At 30.2% G+C, this 17,966-nt stretch overlaps 3 protein-coding genes across 6 annotated transcripts in view; 1 reads left to right on the top strand and 2 right to left on the bottom strand.

The window, feature by feature from the left end:
* Positions 1–2,340: 2,340 nt before the first annotated feature.
* LOC148232310 (very long chain fatty acid elongase 7-like) lies at positions 2,341–3,605 on the top strand. The gene is made up of 6 exons (XM_088193072.1): positions 2,341–2,498; positions 2,572–2,762; positions 2,827–2,967; positions 3,037–3,142; positions 3,216–3,352; positions 3,422–3,605. Exons 1-6 carry the CDS (start codon positions 2,438–2,440, stop codon positions 3,584–3,586), a joined length of 801 nt encoding a protein of 266 aa, XP_088049198.1. The 5' UTR covers positions 2,341–2,437; the 3' UTR covers positions 3,587–3,605.
* Positions 3,606–3,670: 65 nt separating this feature from the next.
* HSPBAP1 (HSPB1 associated protein 1) lies at positions 3,671–8,223 on the bottom strand. 2 transcript variants are annotated; one of them, XM_088193071.1, is made up of 7 exons: positions 7,890–7,969; positions 7,632–7,812; positions 7,435–7,571; positions 7,249–7,373; positions 7,065–7,189; positions 4,137–4,250; positions 3,671–4,066 (listed from the first exon to the last, which is right to left on the bottom strand). In XM_088193071.1, the coding sequence occupies exons 2-7, from the start codon at positions 7,749–7,751 to the stop codon at positions 3,671–3,673; spliced, it is 1,017 nt and encodes a 338-aa protein (XP_088049197.1). In that variant the 5' UTR covers positions 7,752–7,812; positions 7,890–7,969. The 2 variants fall into 2 exon arrangements, with proteins under 2 accessions (XP_088049197.1, XP_088049196.1); XM_088193070.1 differs by having other exon boundaries at positions 7,632–8,223.
* A 773-nt stretch (positions 8,224–8,996) lies between these two features.
* The window catches only part of LOC148232308 (cell growth regulator with RING finger domain protein 1-like), a 20,880-nt gene continuing 11,910 nt past the window's right edge, over positions 8,997–17,966 (bottom strand). For 2 of the 3 annotated variants that reach the window (XR_015810675.1, XM_088192323.1), the window contains 6 exons: positions 10,908–10,985; positions 10,637–10,799; positions 10,373–10,520; positions 9,905–10,012; positions 9,696–9,840; positions 8,997–9,628 (listed from right to left, as the gene is read on the bottom strand). Coding sequence is in view for 2 of the 3 variants with exons in the window: in XM_088192323.1 (XP_088048449.1) it covers positions 9,465–9,628; positions 9,696–9,840; positions 9,905–10,012; positions 10,373–10,520; positions 10,637–10,671 (600 nt within the window). In the remaining variant the exon portion in view is untranslated. Of the gene's footprint in view, positions 9,629–9,695; positions 9,841–9,904; positions 10,013–10,372; positions 10,521–10,636; positions 10,800–10,907; positions 10,986–17,966 lie in introns of those variants that run through there. The other variant, XM_088192324.1, reaches the window with a different exon arrangement.

Raw genomic sequence — 17,966 nt, 5'->3', positions numbered from 1 at the left:
ATTATTTAATTTATAACATAAATAAAATAAAATATTTTTATCATTAAATCATGGTATATTTTCTAAGATAGCTTTACTTAATTTTAAAGAGCAATATGATTTTAATGTATACAGAAATTAGAAAATATTTATTAATTATTCATTTTTGTTCATACATTTATGTAAACGTACGAATACAAAAATAACTAGGTAATGTAAATAATTTATGTATTTTATTGTATGCATAAATAGTATTTTCCATGGGTAATGATTATTAAAAAAAAATTCTGTTTGCTTAGATAACATTTTCATGTACTCTTTTTTTCTTATTTATGTTCACAAACATATTTAAGTTTCTGTATATAATCATATATACATATACATATATTTGCCTAGACGTATATACATACATACATATCAGGGGAAGGCGGTGAGATACTTTCCCTCTAGATCGCTCGCTCTTATCTCTCACTCACGCTCGTCACTTAACACGAGAGCGATCGAGAGGGAAAGTATCTCACCACCCGCGCCTGATACATATATGTTGTATTTTTTCTACACTAGTCATTTTTAAATCAATACGGATTACGCCAGAGTAAGAGCTTTCATCAATTTCTTATGTGGTAATACGTAGTGTATTACTTTTATTATTATAAATTAAGGTACTTATCTGTTACCGAGGGGCAAGTTTATTCTAAAAAAATATTTATTCATTTTATTTATTTATATACAATTATAAATTAGATTTTTAAGTCGATTCGTTGCAGAGAGTTATTCGTGGGATGCTTACCGCTCGTTCGCACCTAATCTATTTAAAACATATTTAGGTGCGAACGAACGGCAGCGAGTGAGCGTTGGTCAGAATAGTGTTGTATATTAATAAATATTAGTTTTTAATAAATTTGTACCCCGGGTATTTTTGATAAAATATATAAAACTCTTACTAAAATAATAGGTTTAATTAAGAAAATCTATATATCAATAGCCATGGTTTATTATTGCTTTTATAAACACATGTGAAGCGAAATAATGTTACTCCCAACACTAGACTGGATATTATGTATATCGAAACAGATTCAGTCAATGTTTTTCAAAATGGTATATAATGGTAAATGTTTATTTGTATTTTTAATGCAGCTTTATTGTCTGGTGCAGTACATAGTTTGATGCAACACTCCTTTATTAATTCAAAAGTTTTACATCGTTAATAATCTTAAGTCGTCTCAAATGTTGAATTCAACTTTTAGAGATTTAAAGTGATTGATTGACTGGAACCGAGCTGCTGATCAGCTGATCAAAGTTAACAGGGCTGTGGAGTCGTTAAAAAAAAAACACGACTCCGACTCCGACTCAGATTCCGATATTTACCAACAACACGACTCCACTCCGACTCCGACTTCGACTCAAAAAAGTTTAATTTTATCAGGTATTTTTGGTGTTTTTCTACACGTTTAATATTCATACGCTATACACATTCATTATTACGCAATTAAAAATTCATAAATTTCATAATTTAAAAAAATGGTCGGAGTTGCTCATTTTTCGCGACTCCGACTCCGACTCCAACTCCGGCCAAAACACCACGACTCCACGACTCCAACTCCGACTCCACAGCCCTGAAAGTTAATACGACTGTTTTTTTCGGGCTTCAAATGGTCATCTTGGCGTTAGGCAACGGTTCGATGATTACAAAAGATAATTCAAACAATGTGAGGTTATGAAGAAAATTTAATTTTTGTGTTAATTGATGGCTTTCAAAAGTCCAATTTTTTGTTCTAACGGTAGATTACGTCGGCATTATATATCCGGTTAATTTCTTGCGGCATTTCCAGGGTTTGAAAAATTCGAGGAACACAAACCCATTATATTTTGTCTTGTTAAACTCATTTCAACGTTCTTCAAATGTTTATTAAAAATATACTATGCGTAAATATTACACTTGCAGAATTATAATAAATATGTCATTTAAAAAATCCTGCACTAAGTGTTTTTTAAAATGCATGAACATCAGTTATTATCAGTTCATATGAAACAATATATTTAATAAAAGCAACTGTTATCTATAAATATAAATACACAAAGAGAAAACCAATTTAACATAATATATGAATATTATATTTCTTACAAAAATTATTGCACCTGCTGACATTTCAATTAGATATAAATCCATAAATTGATATTCAAATGAATACATTATTTTCAAAGGCATATTCACATAGTCTGTTTTGCAATAGAACGAATCGTTCTTTCCATGACACTGAATATTAAAGTTGTGTAATATTAACTCAGGTCATTGCCTACATTAAACATAAATCGCTTTAACATTTGCATGTATTATTCTTCATGTATAATCGATTCATTCATACAAAAAAACGCAAGTGCTGGAATAAATACTTTTACAGAAAAAAATATGATTTAGTTCTTTGAGTAATGTGACTCGACAGTTATAAACGGTGACATGGCCGTTATACTCGGGAAACTCGTGCAGTTGTATGAATTTTTGAACGATGAAATAAGTGGTGCATAATTTATTATATTGTACGGTTTCAACTGTGGTTTTTAATTGCTTACAAGTGTGAACATACATTGCAGATCCACGCACTCAGGAATGGTTCCTAATGAGCAATCCCTTTCCAGGGATTGCGCTCATATCGGTATATTTGTATATTGTATTAAATATTGGACCCAAATATATGGCGGAAAGAAAAGCGTTTTCATTAAAGAATACAATTTTAATTTATAATTTAGTACAAATTATAATATGCATATATATGTTGTATCAGGTATAAATCTATTTATATATATTATTTATTGAAAATATGTATATATTCAAAATATATTTTTTAGAGTTTAGTCTTAGCGTGGTTTAACGACTATAAATTTATATGTCAACCTGTGGATACAAGTGACAATCCTGTATCATTAGATATAGCATGGAAAGTCTGTTATTTATATTTCGTTGTTAAAATCGTAGATCTTGGAGATACAGTATGTATTATCTTATAATGTTTACATAGTTAATCTCACAATTTATTAATATATAAATATATTTTATAGATCTTTTTTGTATTAAGAAAAAAGCAAAAACAAGTATCTTTTTTGCATGTCTATCATCATGCCGGGATGGTTATCGTGTCTTGGTCATTGGTTAAGTGGTTACCTGGTAAATTGCACTTTTTATTATTTTTAGCACCAATTAATAATCTAAATAATATTTACATTATAAATCTTTTTAGGCGGACATTCAATGTTAATAGTACCTATCAACTCTTTCGTTCATGCATTCATGTATGCTTATTATTTACTAACAACATACGACGAATCGTATAAAAATTCTATTTGGTGGAAGAAACACGTAACTCAAATACAATTGGTAAGTGCCTATAAAGTTAATCAACATAAATTAAGGTAACTCAATAACAAAATTATCTTTATTCGACAGATACAATTTGGCATTCTTCTACTTCATTATTTGGTAGTATTTTTCGTTGAAGATTGCGATTATCCGATATATCCATCTATATTTATGTCACCGCAGTGTTTCTTCATTTTTGCTCTATTCTCAGATTTTTATATAAGAACGTACATAATAAAGTCGAAAAAATAAATGAGATCAAATAATAAAATGTCTTCACAAATCAATTATTAATAATAATTAAATAAATAAAATAAATTTTGAGATCAGTAATAATCATTTAAAATTATTAATTAAATTATCTTTCACCATTTTAATAACAGATGGGTGACAAAAGCTATTAATAATGGCACTCGTCAAATGATCGCTTTCAGAATTATTTTCCTCGTCCGATCTACTATCTTTCCGCTTATTAATATTTAATTTATCCTTTAAAACAGTAGTAAATTCGCTTTTACTTATTTCTTCAACTTTCACAACATACTTTTGTAATTTATCAATCATTGAATCGATATCTAAAGTTTTAATGGATTGACTATTATGTGCATCTTTTGAATTATCAACCTTTAAGCGTTTAGCGCCTTTTTTCTTCGAATTATATTCCATATACTTAGTAATGGTCGAATCGATTTGCAGCAACGCCACCGTTAACGGCATATCTGGTAAATCATCCTAAAATATAAAACTATATTTATATAATTCGAAATAAAACGATAAATATAAATTATGATAAAAAAAATACTTCATTCGGATTGAGAATCAATGGTAATTTAGAAGCAGGTAAGTCCTTACAAATTTGTGCAACCAAAAAACGAGTCAAAGCTTCTTCTACTCTGCTCTCCGTATCAACCTCCTCCTATATAGAAATAATGATTAGATATCATCGCTAATTTGTTAAAAGCTGATTTTACAAAATATATATACATATATATATATATATATATATATATATATATATATATATATATATATATATATATATATATATATATATATATATATATATATATATATATATATATATATATATATTTCTTTATTTTTTATTTAATATATATATATATATATATATATATATATATATATATATATATATATATATATATATATATATATATATATATATATATATATATATATATATATATATTAAATAAAAAATAAAGAAAAGCTCCTGATATTTTTCAAACATTCGCTACTTGATATTTAAAATAGCACATAAAAATAAATCATTTCCTAGAAGCAAACATTACATAGATTAATGTGCAGCGAATCATATCCCAAAGCTCATAAAAAAAGGTGCTGGAATATTAGAACATATAATAGCCAAATATCATTATAAAAAGATTGCAAATAATCTTTACTGAACTTTTACAATTAAAAAAGAGTGTTTGGATATTTATAGGGATTCCATATCATAGATTCTGATTTAATGATGCAATAGAGGACACGAGTACTGATGAATCATTAACCCTTTGGACGCGTTAATCAAAAATAAATATAATTTTTTTTTTTTTTTTTAATTCAATTTTACTTTGGTTCTGTGTTTAAATGTTCTGATTTTTTAATATTAATTTATTTGAAATGATATTTTATGTTTATTCACAAAAAAAAATTTTTCTTAAAAACATTTTTTTTTACTGATTTTTGCGTAAAGAGATAAAAAAATCAATTCAGCGACTGTAGTCGACTATCGCGTCCAAAGGGTTAAAGTAAAATGCGTATCTCATAACAAAGTTGAACATCTTGGAAGATTCACACACGTTGCTCTCAAAAGAGGTCTTTAGCGGAAGTTTATATGGTCAGAACGTAAGAACATTCTAATGGAGAATGAGATCAGGAAAATAATATGGCATAATTATCAAAGGTCAATTAAATAACTCAATCGAGTTAGATCATCTGAGCATACTACAATGACAGAATCTGTTGAAAGCTTTTTCAAAATCAGTATATACAAAGTCTTGTATTCCATCGTCAAGAGATTTCATCACTGTTTTGGTGAAATACGGGAAGTTAGTGACTTGAGAATGTAATTTATTGTGCAATGTAAAAAATAATGCGTTTGGTCAAAAATGTTCAGAATTTTCTGAATACAATACAATTCTTTACTGTAATGTATACTGTATTCTCCAACACATATATATGTAAATAAACATTTTCTAAAATTAATTACATAAAAAAATAAAAATGAAACTATAACAACAAATTTACTTTTGTCTTATTAAGTTAGCACCACTAGTTTCAATATAGATTTTACATTAGAGATGTATATCGTATTACTTTTTTACTAAGCTATGCTTCCTTATATAATACAAAATACATTTTCAATTATAATATTAGGTAATCCTGGAATTAATGTCGTTTTTTATTAAAACTCAAACTTATTTTTTTTTTCAATTATTTAATATTTTTTTAATACAAAGTAATTTCTAGTGTTATCTACGACTCTTTGCCATCTTGTTACTAAATCTAAAATTCCTTTCTCATAAAAGGCTTTTGGTTTAGATTCGAAGAACTCCGAAAGACCCGATTTCAGTTTTTGTCGAATTGTCGAATTTTTTGTTCCCTAATTGCGTTTCTAAAAAGCGAAATAAGTGAAAGTTGATCGGTACCAAGTCCAGAGAATAGGGTGGATGCAATAAAACATCCCAGCTAAGGTCCTGGATTTTTTTACGGGTAATATCGGCAACATGCGGCTGGGCGTTATCATGTTGAAGAATGACATTACTTTTATTCACAAGAGCAGGTCTAATTTTTTGTAACGTCGTATTTAATTTGTCCATCTGTTCACAATAGAGGGCTGCAGTAACAGTTTGCCCTTGTTTTAAAACATCATAATAAATTACACCTTACGAATCTCACCACACACACAATAATGCTTTCCGAGGATGTAGTCCTGGTTTTGGTGTTGGAATTAGGGTTTGACCTCGATTTAACCATTGTTTCTATTTTTTTATATCATGATAAAGAACCCATTTTTCGTCTCTGGTGATAAGGTCATGGAGAAACGGGGTGAAATGTTGCTTTTCTTGCAGTATTTTGCATGTGTTGAGGCGTTGAGCTTTGTTGCGTCGGTGAGCGCGTGAGGAACCGAGATACCTTATTTTTTAACTTTTCGCAGTTTCTCAAGATAACGATGGGTGTTCGACCGTGATGTGCCGACTTTCTTCGATAATTCATCAATGGTCATAATCGGATTTGCTTCGATTTCCGCCTTTAGAGCTGGACTATCCACTAGACTGGGCCGTCCACTTCGAAGCTCGTCCTTCAAATCGAGATTGCTCGTTGGAAATTTTTTTAACCCACTTTGGCACTTTCTTTTGTCCAGTATATCATCGTAAATGTCATAAATGCATTCTGTTGCTTCTGTTGCAGTTTTTTTTAATGAAACGAAAACAGCATAAAGCTTCTTAAATGTGTTTCCGAAGGACACGTCTCTGCCATTGTTTGTAAATGGGGTAGAAAAGATTTTTTTTGTTTAAAAGAAAGGCAAAGGATCACAGAGAAGAAAAAAAATTACAACGCACGTCTTCACTGGTCATCGGACCCAAAAATACTAAGCCAAAGCTGCCTATTAAAAAAACGACATTAATTCCGGGATTACCTAATAATAACATAGAAGGTCAACAGATCAATGATGATATAGATATATAAAAAAAATAATACATACACAAGGAATCCAAGAATTAACGCTAATTGCTACAGGAGTGACATTTTCAACATAATGCCACCATTTAGATGGAACAATCAATGCTTCACCGGGCTCTAATGTTACTAATCTGCAACCGTGTAAACCTAAAAAATATATATTACTTTAAATAAACATAAATATACCTTTCATTAAATGCACTTACCCTCAAATGATTTTAAATCAACCGGACACTTAAAATTTAATTGACTATATATGCTAGATTCTTCGTAAGGTACTCTAGTTGGTTTCATGCCTCCAGTTTCAGGCGGAAAGAGCATCCAACGCTTTCTATAAAATGCAAAATAAAATCATATTTTAATAATATTATATAACATAAACTCTTACTCACCGACCAAAAACTTGTACTACTATATTGATTCCATAAGAGTCTTGGTGGCATGGTGTATGAGCTCCATTACTGCCAATCCAAATTGTAGACTCATTAGCATCTCGACCAGGAAAACCGAATGAATCCCACATAACCTCCTATATTAAATATTATTATTATTTATTAAATATATTGTGCAATGAAATATAAATATTCACCTTAATAAATTCACTGTCTGGTCCAAACCAATCCTTTATATATTTATAATCGAAATAAGACCACTCAGTATTCGACGGTTCGGTATTAGATTTTTCTAAGAATGTTTTCATCGTCATCATTTTGACAGGACAGTCTCTTTCCCATATTTGTCTTTCTCCGTGAGAATTAGGAGGGTTGCATCTAAATGGTAATGTATCTGAAGATATATGCTTTGTCAAGTCGTCGAGACTCCATTTAAGAATAGACCATTTGCATACGTCTTTTAAAATTATTGGATAATTAGTATTTTTTACTATCTCTCCGATTTCAATAGGATCGGCTCCTCCTTCGCCCGCCATTTTATTCAAACTGTCAGGTGACAGATGAGTCATTAGTGCTGCCATACTAAAAAATATACATATGTTTTTTCATTATTAAAAGGGGAAGAATTTTGAGCGTTCATTTTATGAATTTCGTGACCTCTATTAATGGTAATATAAGGATTTAGTGTCCTTTATTGGTTTAAATTGCCATCACCACATAATTCACATACACACTCAATCTGGAAATGACAAAAGTGAGAGAGCGAGTCTCAAACGCCTCAAAAAACGTGTCACAAATATAATACAAATAACCTGAAAATTTTATACAAAAAATAAGTATGTGTCATATTTGAAATTCGCATTAGCAGAAACCCTCTGGAGATTTCACATATCAATTCCACAATAGGGTACTTAGGAACGTTATTTCAGTTTTTCACAGGAGAGGGGGGGGGGAGTAAAAGTTGGTCAGTCAGTGGTAATTTTTTAATTTTTTGATTGCATTTAGATTCATAGTATTGCATTAAATTACATGAATTTTTCTGGCCAAATTCAGGGGGGGGGGTATTTATTATAATCTTGAGTTTCCACAGTCGACTTCTTTCTTGATTAAATAGAGGAATGGATGAATTTGATAATTAAACAATAATGTTAATTTATATATTTTGTCTATATTTATATTATATTAATTTTTTATTTTACAAAATATTTACAAAAACATTCTTTTCATTTTGTAAGAATTTTAAATCACATGTTTGATAATTTTTTACGTATAAAAAGTTAAATAAAGTAAGTATTATAAATACAACTTTTGTTGAACGGTTATAAGTATTACAGAAAAAACTTAATATGTAAATCACATAAATGCAAAGAAAGAACTGAGATAAAATAAGCAAAAAACAAACAAAACACTGCACATATACAAATAAAGATATAATTACGAAATACTGTTATATTTACATTAACATTACTTATTAAAACATCTCATCACTTTGACGACCTATCACAAATTTTGTTGAATATGTTTAATTTTTAAGAACATAATAATTTAAAAAATAAAACCTCGGTGTTGAAGCGGTTTTATTCTGTCATTTACATATAAAAAAATATAACATGATCAAATAAATTATTTCTTAAATAATACAATATATGGAAGACAATTTAATATAATGTGTCCGTGTACTGTTATACTATTATACACGTTGGCCAATATTAAAACAGCCTTGCGTTTTTAGGCACTACACTTATACATACATGTTTGAACACTTTTATAACTAGCATAATTTATAGTTTTATAATTAAATACGTTGGAAAGATAAGATTTTTTACAAAAAAACCATACTAATAAAAAGTATGCACATCTACTTTTTATTGCATATTAAATTTTCAACGAGAGATAGATCTATTTGATATTTATAAAAGAGATAATTAAAATACAAGATTGAATAATCACGCAATTACTAAAAATAATACTTTATGAAAGTAAATTTACTTTTTTTTTAAGATTAATGAGATAATACCGAGGGATAAATATTATCGAAATCCGAGAAAATCGATGAGTCTGTCGTTCCACGCATCGAAAAATGTTGATGTACTTTTGGATGGATTTCCGACCTCCATAGGAACATATTCCTCGCCTCGGATGCAAAAGTAACTAAGAATGGGACTCCGACACATCGGACACCTGTCCAGCTTGCCTAGATAGAAAATTAGCCTTGTGTTAATTTGATTTCTATACATGCACATATTTCTAAATATACTCACTGAAGCACTGTGCACAAACACACGTGTGCCGACAAGGAAGAAGAGCCCTTGACAGAGGAAAGGCTTGACACACAGCGCACAGTTGTTCAGAAGTTGTTCCTGACAACTCATACGTTGCTGGATCTCCAGAAGCTAAATATAATTGCTGAAATGAAAATATATATATTTAGTTATATTTTAAAAAATCGAAATAATAAATATTAACAAACCTTAAGACATGACAATTGCCCATTGGCTTGTTTCAGGTACTGGGCTAAAACACTGGTTGGTAACGGACATATAGAGTCCTTGATATGGACCACGTTCACTAAAGCCACCTACAAAAATGAAAGGAAGAATATCAGTATAATAAATATACTATTTTATTGTTAAAAACATATAAGGTTGAGTCAGGTTGAGCATAACTAGAATTTTCTATGTAGCCTCCATTGCATTCAAGATCATTATATGAAGTAAAAATAACTCGATTTCTCAACCTTGATTGAGTCAGTACTCTAATGGATTGAGAACTTCCTACTCCATTCATACACTTGTTGGAATGATAGACACGAATCACCTTACTAAACCTTCTTTTATCTTTAGGAGTAGCTATTTTTATATTTATTGTAAGACATTACAAATTACTTTAAATATTTTATGGTTTTCATTTGACTCACCCTCATATATTTTATACATACAGTTTCATCTGATTGTGGTCGGTCAAGATCGTCATCTCTCGTAAGCAACACAACAAGAGGATAATAAAGCCGCGGAGGATTACCGAGCTTAAGTTGATGTGAAGGTGGAAGTCTTAGTTTCAACGTCTGTTCCATATGGTCCCCATACCTGTGATGAATAAATCAATATAAATTTATCAGCTCGACAATAAGACATATGATGGAGAACCTTGCTGTTTGATTTTATTGCTAATCGCGAATATTATCAGCAAAAACGAAACTTACTTAAGGTCAGGTGCACGGTATTGGCAAGGAGGCATATCATGAGCTAACGCGTTGCACAATTGCTCCCAAGGTCGCCATAGCGTTGTATGTAAATCACGTATGGACACCCCCCAGCAGGCTCGCAGCGTATACCGAACTTGTGATGACACAGAGCATTGCACCTCTGTAAACAATATTCTCGTTGAATGTTAATTATAACGTCTGATGAACAAGAATATTTGCGAAACGCCATGTTCATGTTTAGCACGACCACGAGTCGCAACAAACTCACCTTATGTTTTGGAGGTCTTGTTGTCTCCTTCGTCAGAAGATGACTGACAATCTTCTGATAAAAGAACCAGCAGGACCTCTAAAACATTAAGGAATAAATTATGTTTTGTGAACTTTTTAACTGTTTTGAGTGTTATTTATATTTATTTTTTCATTATACACACTTATTGAGTAAATAAAAAATTATCAATATATTTATAGTCAATGTTTAAATAAAAAATAAACTCTTAAGATTTAATGTTTATTTTAATCATTAGCATATACTAAAGAGGGATTTGTGAATATTTAAAATGAATTTTTTATACAAATAACATTGATCATGATAATCAAAACTAATATTTATTTCTGAATTATGTATTTAATTAGCAATGCTAGATAAAATTTAATAACAGTATGATGTTATAAAGGTGTATGGATGAATTTCCATATACATAATAATTCATTTCCTCAGTATCAATTTCTATAATTACATACAAGATCTTTTGATATCACATGACTAACATCATTATTTATAATATTAGGTATATCAGTTTTTTTTATTGATAACTTTGGTTTATTCAAATATGTGAGAAATTATTTATAGCATATAATAAGAAATAAACGTATTGTATTACCATAAACAACTGTAGTAATGATTTTTTTATTCACAATTAATTAATCTTTAATTACAAATAAAAAAATAGGACTAATAATATTAATACAGCCCCCGGATTCTCATTCTATAGAATTCGCTGCTAAATTTAAGCAATAATGAGATATGTATTACACCAGCGATGTCCAAACCGAGGCCCGCGGGTCAATGTTTTTGTGCGATAACATCTTCGTCTTCAAAATGTGCACTTATAAATTTCCAGGTATAAACTAGTTAATGGCAGCTAAAATTTTTTACCAATAATTATTTTTATTTTCTATTAAGCTTTTATTTTTATTATATCTGAAACGAAGAAAAGAAAATTTGAAGACGAAAATAAACAGTATTTAAAGTGAATGGGAAAGTTTGCATTTTTTCTTGACTCTACTTTAATAATAACATCATAAAATTTGAACAAACATTGTGAATAAAAACATGATGATTTAAAAAAAAATATACTGGCGACGAACAGAAAATTAAACTATAAATATTTAAGGCAAGTCTGACTGCAGAACAAAACGTATTTCATAAATAAACAGTTCAGTCCAATACATCAAAACATGCATTACCGATGCAGTAGAAGAAATTGATTTTCAATCAAATCAGCCAAAATAGCGCCATCAATCAAATTAAAAATAGTTCAAATGAAATTTGTTTAATGCTGAACATGGTTTCTAAGTTTCTGTATTTTTCAATGGCTTTGGATGAAACAATAAATTTTAAGGATACGGCTCTATTTGCCGGTTTTAGTCGAGGCGTGGATCGTGAATTTAATATGACTGAAGAATATCTCAATGTTGTGAGTTTGAAAAACACAACTACCTTGTTTGAAATAAATTAACAAATCTAACTGGGATCATAACAGATGGCGCGATTTCAGTGATCAGCAAGAATAAAGGGCTCTCAAATTAATTATTGCTTCATTATACCAAATTCATTATTGCACAAATTGTATGCAATTGAAAGGGAATGCAATAATATTTTATATAAGGATAATTGTGAGTCGAATAGTAGGAATACAAACATCATGTTAGATATTACAATTTATATTTTTTGATTTGTTCTATACGAATCAATTAAGTCATTCTATAGTTTTCAAAAATAAACTCGAGTGGTATGGGTTAATTAATTTAAAATAAATATTTTAAAATCTTACAATATAAATGAATAATATTTTTGTGAATTAAAATAAAATTTAATTGTGTTGAGGCATATCAATTACATGGCCTTTTTACAATAAGGTAATAAAATACCGTTTTGTAAGATTGTACCAGATTTGTTTAAAAGTAGAACTAGCATTACTCCCCTTTTGCGCAAAGTTGGCTACCCTGCCGCACGTGTTCCCACCAAAGAATCACCCCCACTTTCCTAGACTTTTCACGAGCGCCGTAGCCCCGGCGGTTCTTTCGAAAAGAGCAGCATTGCGCACGAGCGCAAATCGAGAGTGTCTGTCTCCGTTGCGAAAGCTTTCGCGTGCACAAAACGGTTATAATTCAACAAAGCGGCGACCCGCTCGAGAAGAAGTCGACAACGACCTACTTCGGGATGCTGTTACGTCAATTACCTCACGTGGCATAACCGATTCCGTTTCGCTCTTATAAAACGACGGAGAGAAAACCGACAAGTAGGCAAGCTAAGTTCCGAATTGAACATTATTTCAAAAAATTTTCTATATCAGTGGTATCAACATTTTTTGTTAAAATATCTCTTTAGGTAGTATTAAGTCTATTTTTTTCGCTACACGACCTGAGAATTACAATATGTGTGTTATTAAAAAAAGAAAATCCATAAAAACGAGTCTCCATAAAATTCTGATCATGAGTAATATGAGTATGTTTTAAGTTTTTTTTTTATTATTAGTCAGAGGCGGATTAAACATTGTTTTTGTTGAATAAACATAAGTTGATGTTTTGGAGGTCAAGTGCAAACTTAAAAATTGAATGAATAAAAAAAATTGCATTTAAGGCATATGAAAATATTTTTTTATGTAACATTAATTTTATAGTTTTCCACGGTATTTAGGTAATTATCATTATCCACTCAGCTACGAAATATTCATTAATAAAAAGACACAATTTTTTTTAAATCACGCATTGTTTTTACAGAATAAAAATATTTATTGATAAATGTAATTAAATATATTATTTTATTCTGCGGTTTGCAAACTGTAGAATAAAACTTAAAAATGATAATGGCTTGCACATAATTTGTACCAGCTCCTCGTAACTATCCCCGAAAACATCCTTATGTTTACAAGTTAATCTAAGGGAAGCGTTCTCGAGCGCTGACGTTGGACCCGACGGATGAAAATCGCGCCTCTCTACTTTAACTACTAACTTTATAGTTGAAAATTATCGAGCAACTTGAAAAAGTGCCTCTTATTATTTATTAATTGCTTAAAAAAAAGTTAAGTTCATTATGTTATTTTAGTTATATTACAAGATTAATGCGAGCTAGTACAAAAACGCATACAGACAAATGCCCACATACATATACGCCTAAGCAAATATATATAAAATTAGGTATTTCATTCAATAATTTTGCGTTGAACAACAATTAAAAAATTAAATCAATGTCAAAATCAGATTAGCACCAAAGTTAATAATTAATCACGCCATTTATTTATGTATTGAAAAAAACACGATATGCATGTGCGATTTCAATGTATAGAAACTTTCTATGGAAGTATTTCTTCCGCAAAAATACTGCAATGTTTTTCGATCCTTTCTAATCGTGTTAGAAGACCTCGACTTGTTTATTTTACATGATAAATATGTGTATGCGATATCATAATTTTTATCATCTCATCTTAGCAGTCTTAATCATATCAGCTGAACATAAATAACATGTTTTTCTCTATATCTCACGCACGAGAGAATTTTACAGACTTTCTAAAGCTTGGAAAACAGTAACAGTTTTTCTTCGCTTAAGAATAATACAAATGACACAAATAAAACAAAGCAAGGTCGCCGACTTACATCGTAATATTTTTGGAGAACCTCAGCACCACTATAAATCATGCTACGCAATTTTATCGTACCTCTCCTCCCCATTATTTTCCTAACGACCTTGTTTTGATACCTGTTATGACGTTTAAAAAATATAATTATCTTATTTGCATAAAGCAATATAAACTATATTTCGTACACTGGCTTTTAGCGAAATTTTTATCGTTCAATTACTTATGTAATGGTTAAATTAATGAGACGAGTTTTATATTGACGTTGTATAATATCGAACAACAAGCAGAACCACGTCAATGCACACTTGAATAAATATTTTTGTAATATGTTTTCGAGTTATATTGTCATGAAATAAACATAAAAAAAGATAATATTGATAAAACTAATTACTACTCATTTAAATTCTCAAGTCGCATAAGTATCTAAGATATGTATGTACAATCATCACAAAATATATTTTTTATTACTTTTAATCATTAGTTTTGCAATTTATTTTAATTTTCTCCCTAATTTTTCAAACCTACTTGAGTTTTACTAACATGTTTATTTAATTTTGGATGAATGATAAAAAACTTTCGGGAGCTGGGTACGTCGCATGACTTTGAAACCCGAGTGGGGGTAAAATAATTATAGCATATTCTAATAAAATATTACATATGCTATCAAAACCTGTGAAACTAATTGCTTTATTTATTTATGTTTTATTGTCAGCATGGTACAAACACGTGTGCCAATCGCATATTTGAGCGGATTAGCACGCCGAACAAAGCCGAACACTATACAGGTACTATATAGGTAATACATCGTTACGCTGCTCAAACGATCGATAATGTGGAAAGCGAAGGACTCTTTCTAATTCTAAAAGAATACATAAGCTCACTTCAGAACACTTCGCTTCCAACTTGGAACGCCTATAAAACTAATTGCTTTACTTATTTGTGACTTTTTTTTCTTCGTCGGCATGGTGCAAGAGCGCGTGCCGGTCGTATATTTAAGCGGATTAAATAATATTGGCAAATAGATTTGAACAAAGGATACAGTCAGTGCCAATACAAGCCCAAGTCTATATAATTTTGAATCATCGCCGTTATGCAAAAGATATTCTAACTTGATATTTATTTGGCAATAACAAATTATATATATCCGTCTCAAATCATTGCATTAAAGACTTCCCCTAATTCTAATGTGTATATAAACTCAAACAGAGTACTGAATTCAAAACCACTTGACCTCCTACTTTTCAGAATAAACGAGAGTTTAGCGGAGCTTCGCCGAGTATCAATCTAGAAAGCAGCCGCTTCCCATTTATACACCAGACCAGATTCAACTAAAATATCACTGAAATCCACGAGTCTAACCAAATCTTCTATAGAACTTGAAGACTATGTAACGCGAACAAACACGTTTATTTACTAATATTTGCATTTGGACGTGATTTTCAAAATTGTTAATTGAATAATAATATCACAGCATCTCGGGGTTTTATCATCAAAAGATTTTTTCTTGTTGTCGAACGATCAAAACATCTGCTTAAAACATAAGAGCAGTATATCTAAGGCTGGTTATTTTTAAATACCTGGCTGTATCGTCAGTCAAAGTTGCAAGACAAAAAATGCAAAAAGAAGTGTAAAAAATTTGCAGGAACAGGGTTATTTAGGGGCAAGAAAAAAGAGTGAAAGTAAAAAAAGATTGATGACGATTCGACAAGAAAAAAATCATTTCGTAATAAAAACCAGAGATGAATGGATGCTATTATTCAATTAATGTTACTGAAAGAGGTGGTCCAAAACTTTTGCACAGTACTGTATAAAATTAAACGCGCGCACCGCAAGATACATTCAGTTTGAAATTGTAGATATTAATATACAACTTAAGTGTTCAATTGAAAGCAAATAATTATATTATTTAATTTCTTAAAAAATTACATATATTACTATTTAAATATGTATTTTAGATAACGAGCGCAAAGCGAAAGATTATGAATCATTGCACGTGATTATGAATCATTGCACAAATACCGCCTAGGCCTAGATCTTAAACATCTAGTGCTAACTGAACAGTATAAGAAAACAATTTTTTTTTTGATTTAAAATAATTACATGATTGTTTGATTATATTATTTGTGGACAGGTTAAATTTGAAATACATTATTTAAAATAAATTTTTACACGTTTTAACCTCAATCATTTTCGAATAGTATTTCGAGTTATCAACAATGAACACACAATGTAGTTTGTACATGTACAAAACCATTCGTCAACCGGACTTTCGTAACCGGCGAATGTCAGACAAACAATCTCTATAGTATACAATGAATTCTACGGTCAAAGACCGTAATTGGGAAATGTTTATGAAAAACTTTTTAGCATAAAGCGTGAAACAATTTTAAATAAAAAAAAATATTTGTATAATATAAATCATCTCCACCAACCCTTTAAAAAAAGATCGACGTTCTGCAATGTGGCAAATGGCAACACAGGAAGATGTTTTTGAAATAATAAATTCGAGCCCGTACTCGCGGGCCACTGGTTTGAAGGCGCGATTGAATCAAACCGGTGAATAGAAGAGGAATCCGACCAAGTAGAAAATGCATCGGTAGTTGTTGCGCAACGTGAATCCGTTAAGTCAGTGTACAAAACGCATCCCGTACTATTCGAACGAAAACGAAACCGAGTTGATAATACATACAACACAAACACACGCACACATATGAGCCGATTTGCGTAACGAAATGTTTCCACACAGCTTTAGGGTAACGTTAAGCTTTTGAAATCGAGCGCATGCGCAGTCGGCTAAAAGAACGGAAAAACTATGTATTTATTATTAACAAAGAACCTTTCAAATCAACTGGTGAGAGTTTTTTTAATTTTTTTAACAAATGAGCGTATAACCTAATGACCAAATAAAACGTTAGCTTATTTGAAATTGTTTGCAAATTTGAATGTATGGGTTATAGCGTATACTATTCTACATTATTTGAGGAATATAAATGAAATTTTGCATAGTTACACTTTAGGAACCCCTTCGAATCATGGCATAGCATATCACCCCTCCAAAGTTTGCTTATTTTCATTGGAAATCTGAAAAAATATAGTCCCCCCTCAAGACATAAATCTATCTACTATTAACAACATTCTAAAGTTTCCAAATTAAACTTCGCAGAAACGATTCTATGTATCAATAAAAGCTCTTATCAAAATTTAAATAATTGAAAATAATAAACTAGTTATACTACAATGCTTCTTCGGATATATAATGAATACGAACACGATACAATTATAACCCGGCGGAATATTTCATTAAGAATCTCAGAAAATAACGGTTTAACCGCAACTCGGTGTTAAACCGTAACTATATAATATATAGATACTCTTACCGAAGCTTTTAATTAAATATAAAAAAACAAAGCGAGAGAATTAAATCTCACAAGACCAATCATAATTAAACAGATACAATACCAGTCTTG

The sequence above is a fragment of the Plectrocnemia conspersa genome, unplaced genomic scaffold (genome assembly GCF_051122295.1).
Source record: "Plectrocnemia conspersa isolate PC_06_02 unplaced genomic scaffold, ASM5112229v1 ptg000009l, whole genome shotgun sequence".
Taxonomy (NCBI): Eukaryota; Metazoa; Arthropoda; class Insecta; order Trichoptera; family Polycentropodidae; genus Plectrocnemia; species Plectrocnemia conspersa.
The sequence above is the reverse complement of the archived record's forward strand: the minus strand, read 5'-3'. Positions and strand labels throughout refer to the sequence as shown.

Coding starts and splice junctions, on each gene's coding strand:
- HSPBAP1 (XM_088193070.1), bottom strand. CDS start 8,015: ATGGCAGCACTAATGACTCATCTGTCACCTGACAGTTTGAATAAAATG. Junction 7,374..7,434: donor GTAGTACAAGTTTTTGGTCG/GTGAGTAAGAGT, acceptor TGCATTTTATAG/AAAGCGTTGGATGCTCTTTC. Junction 4,067..4,136: donor TGATTCTCAATCCGAATGAA/GTATTTTTTTTA, acceptor TTTATATTTTAG/GATGATTTACCAGATATGCC.
- LOC148232310 (XM_088193072.1), top strand. CDS start 2,438: ATGGCCGTTATACTCGGGAAACTCGTGCAGTTGTATGAATTTTTGAAC. Junction 2,499..2,571: donor TTTGAACGATGAAATAAGTG/GTGCATAATTTA, acceptor CATACATTGCAG/ATCCACGCACTCAGGAATGG. Junction 2,763..2,826: donor GCATATATATGTTGTATCAG/GTATAAATCTAT, acceptor TATATTTTTTAG/AGTTTAGTCTTAGCGTGGTT.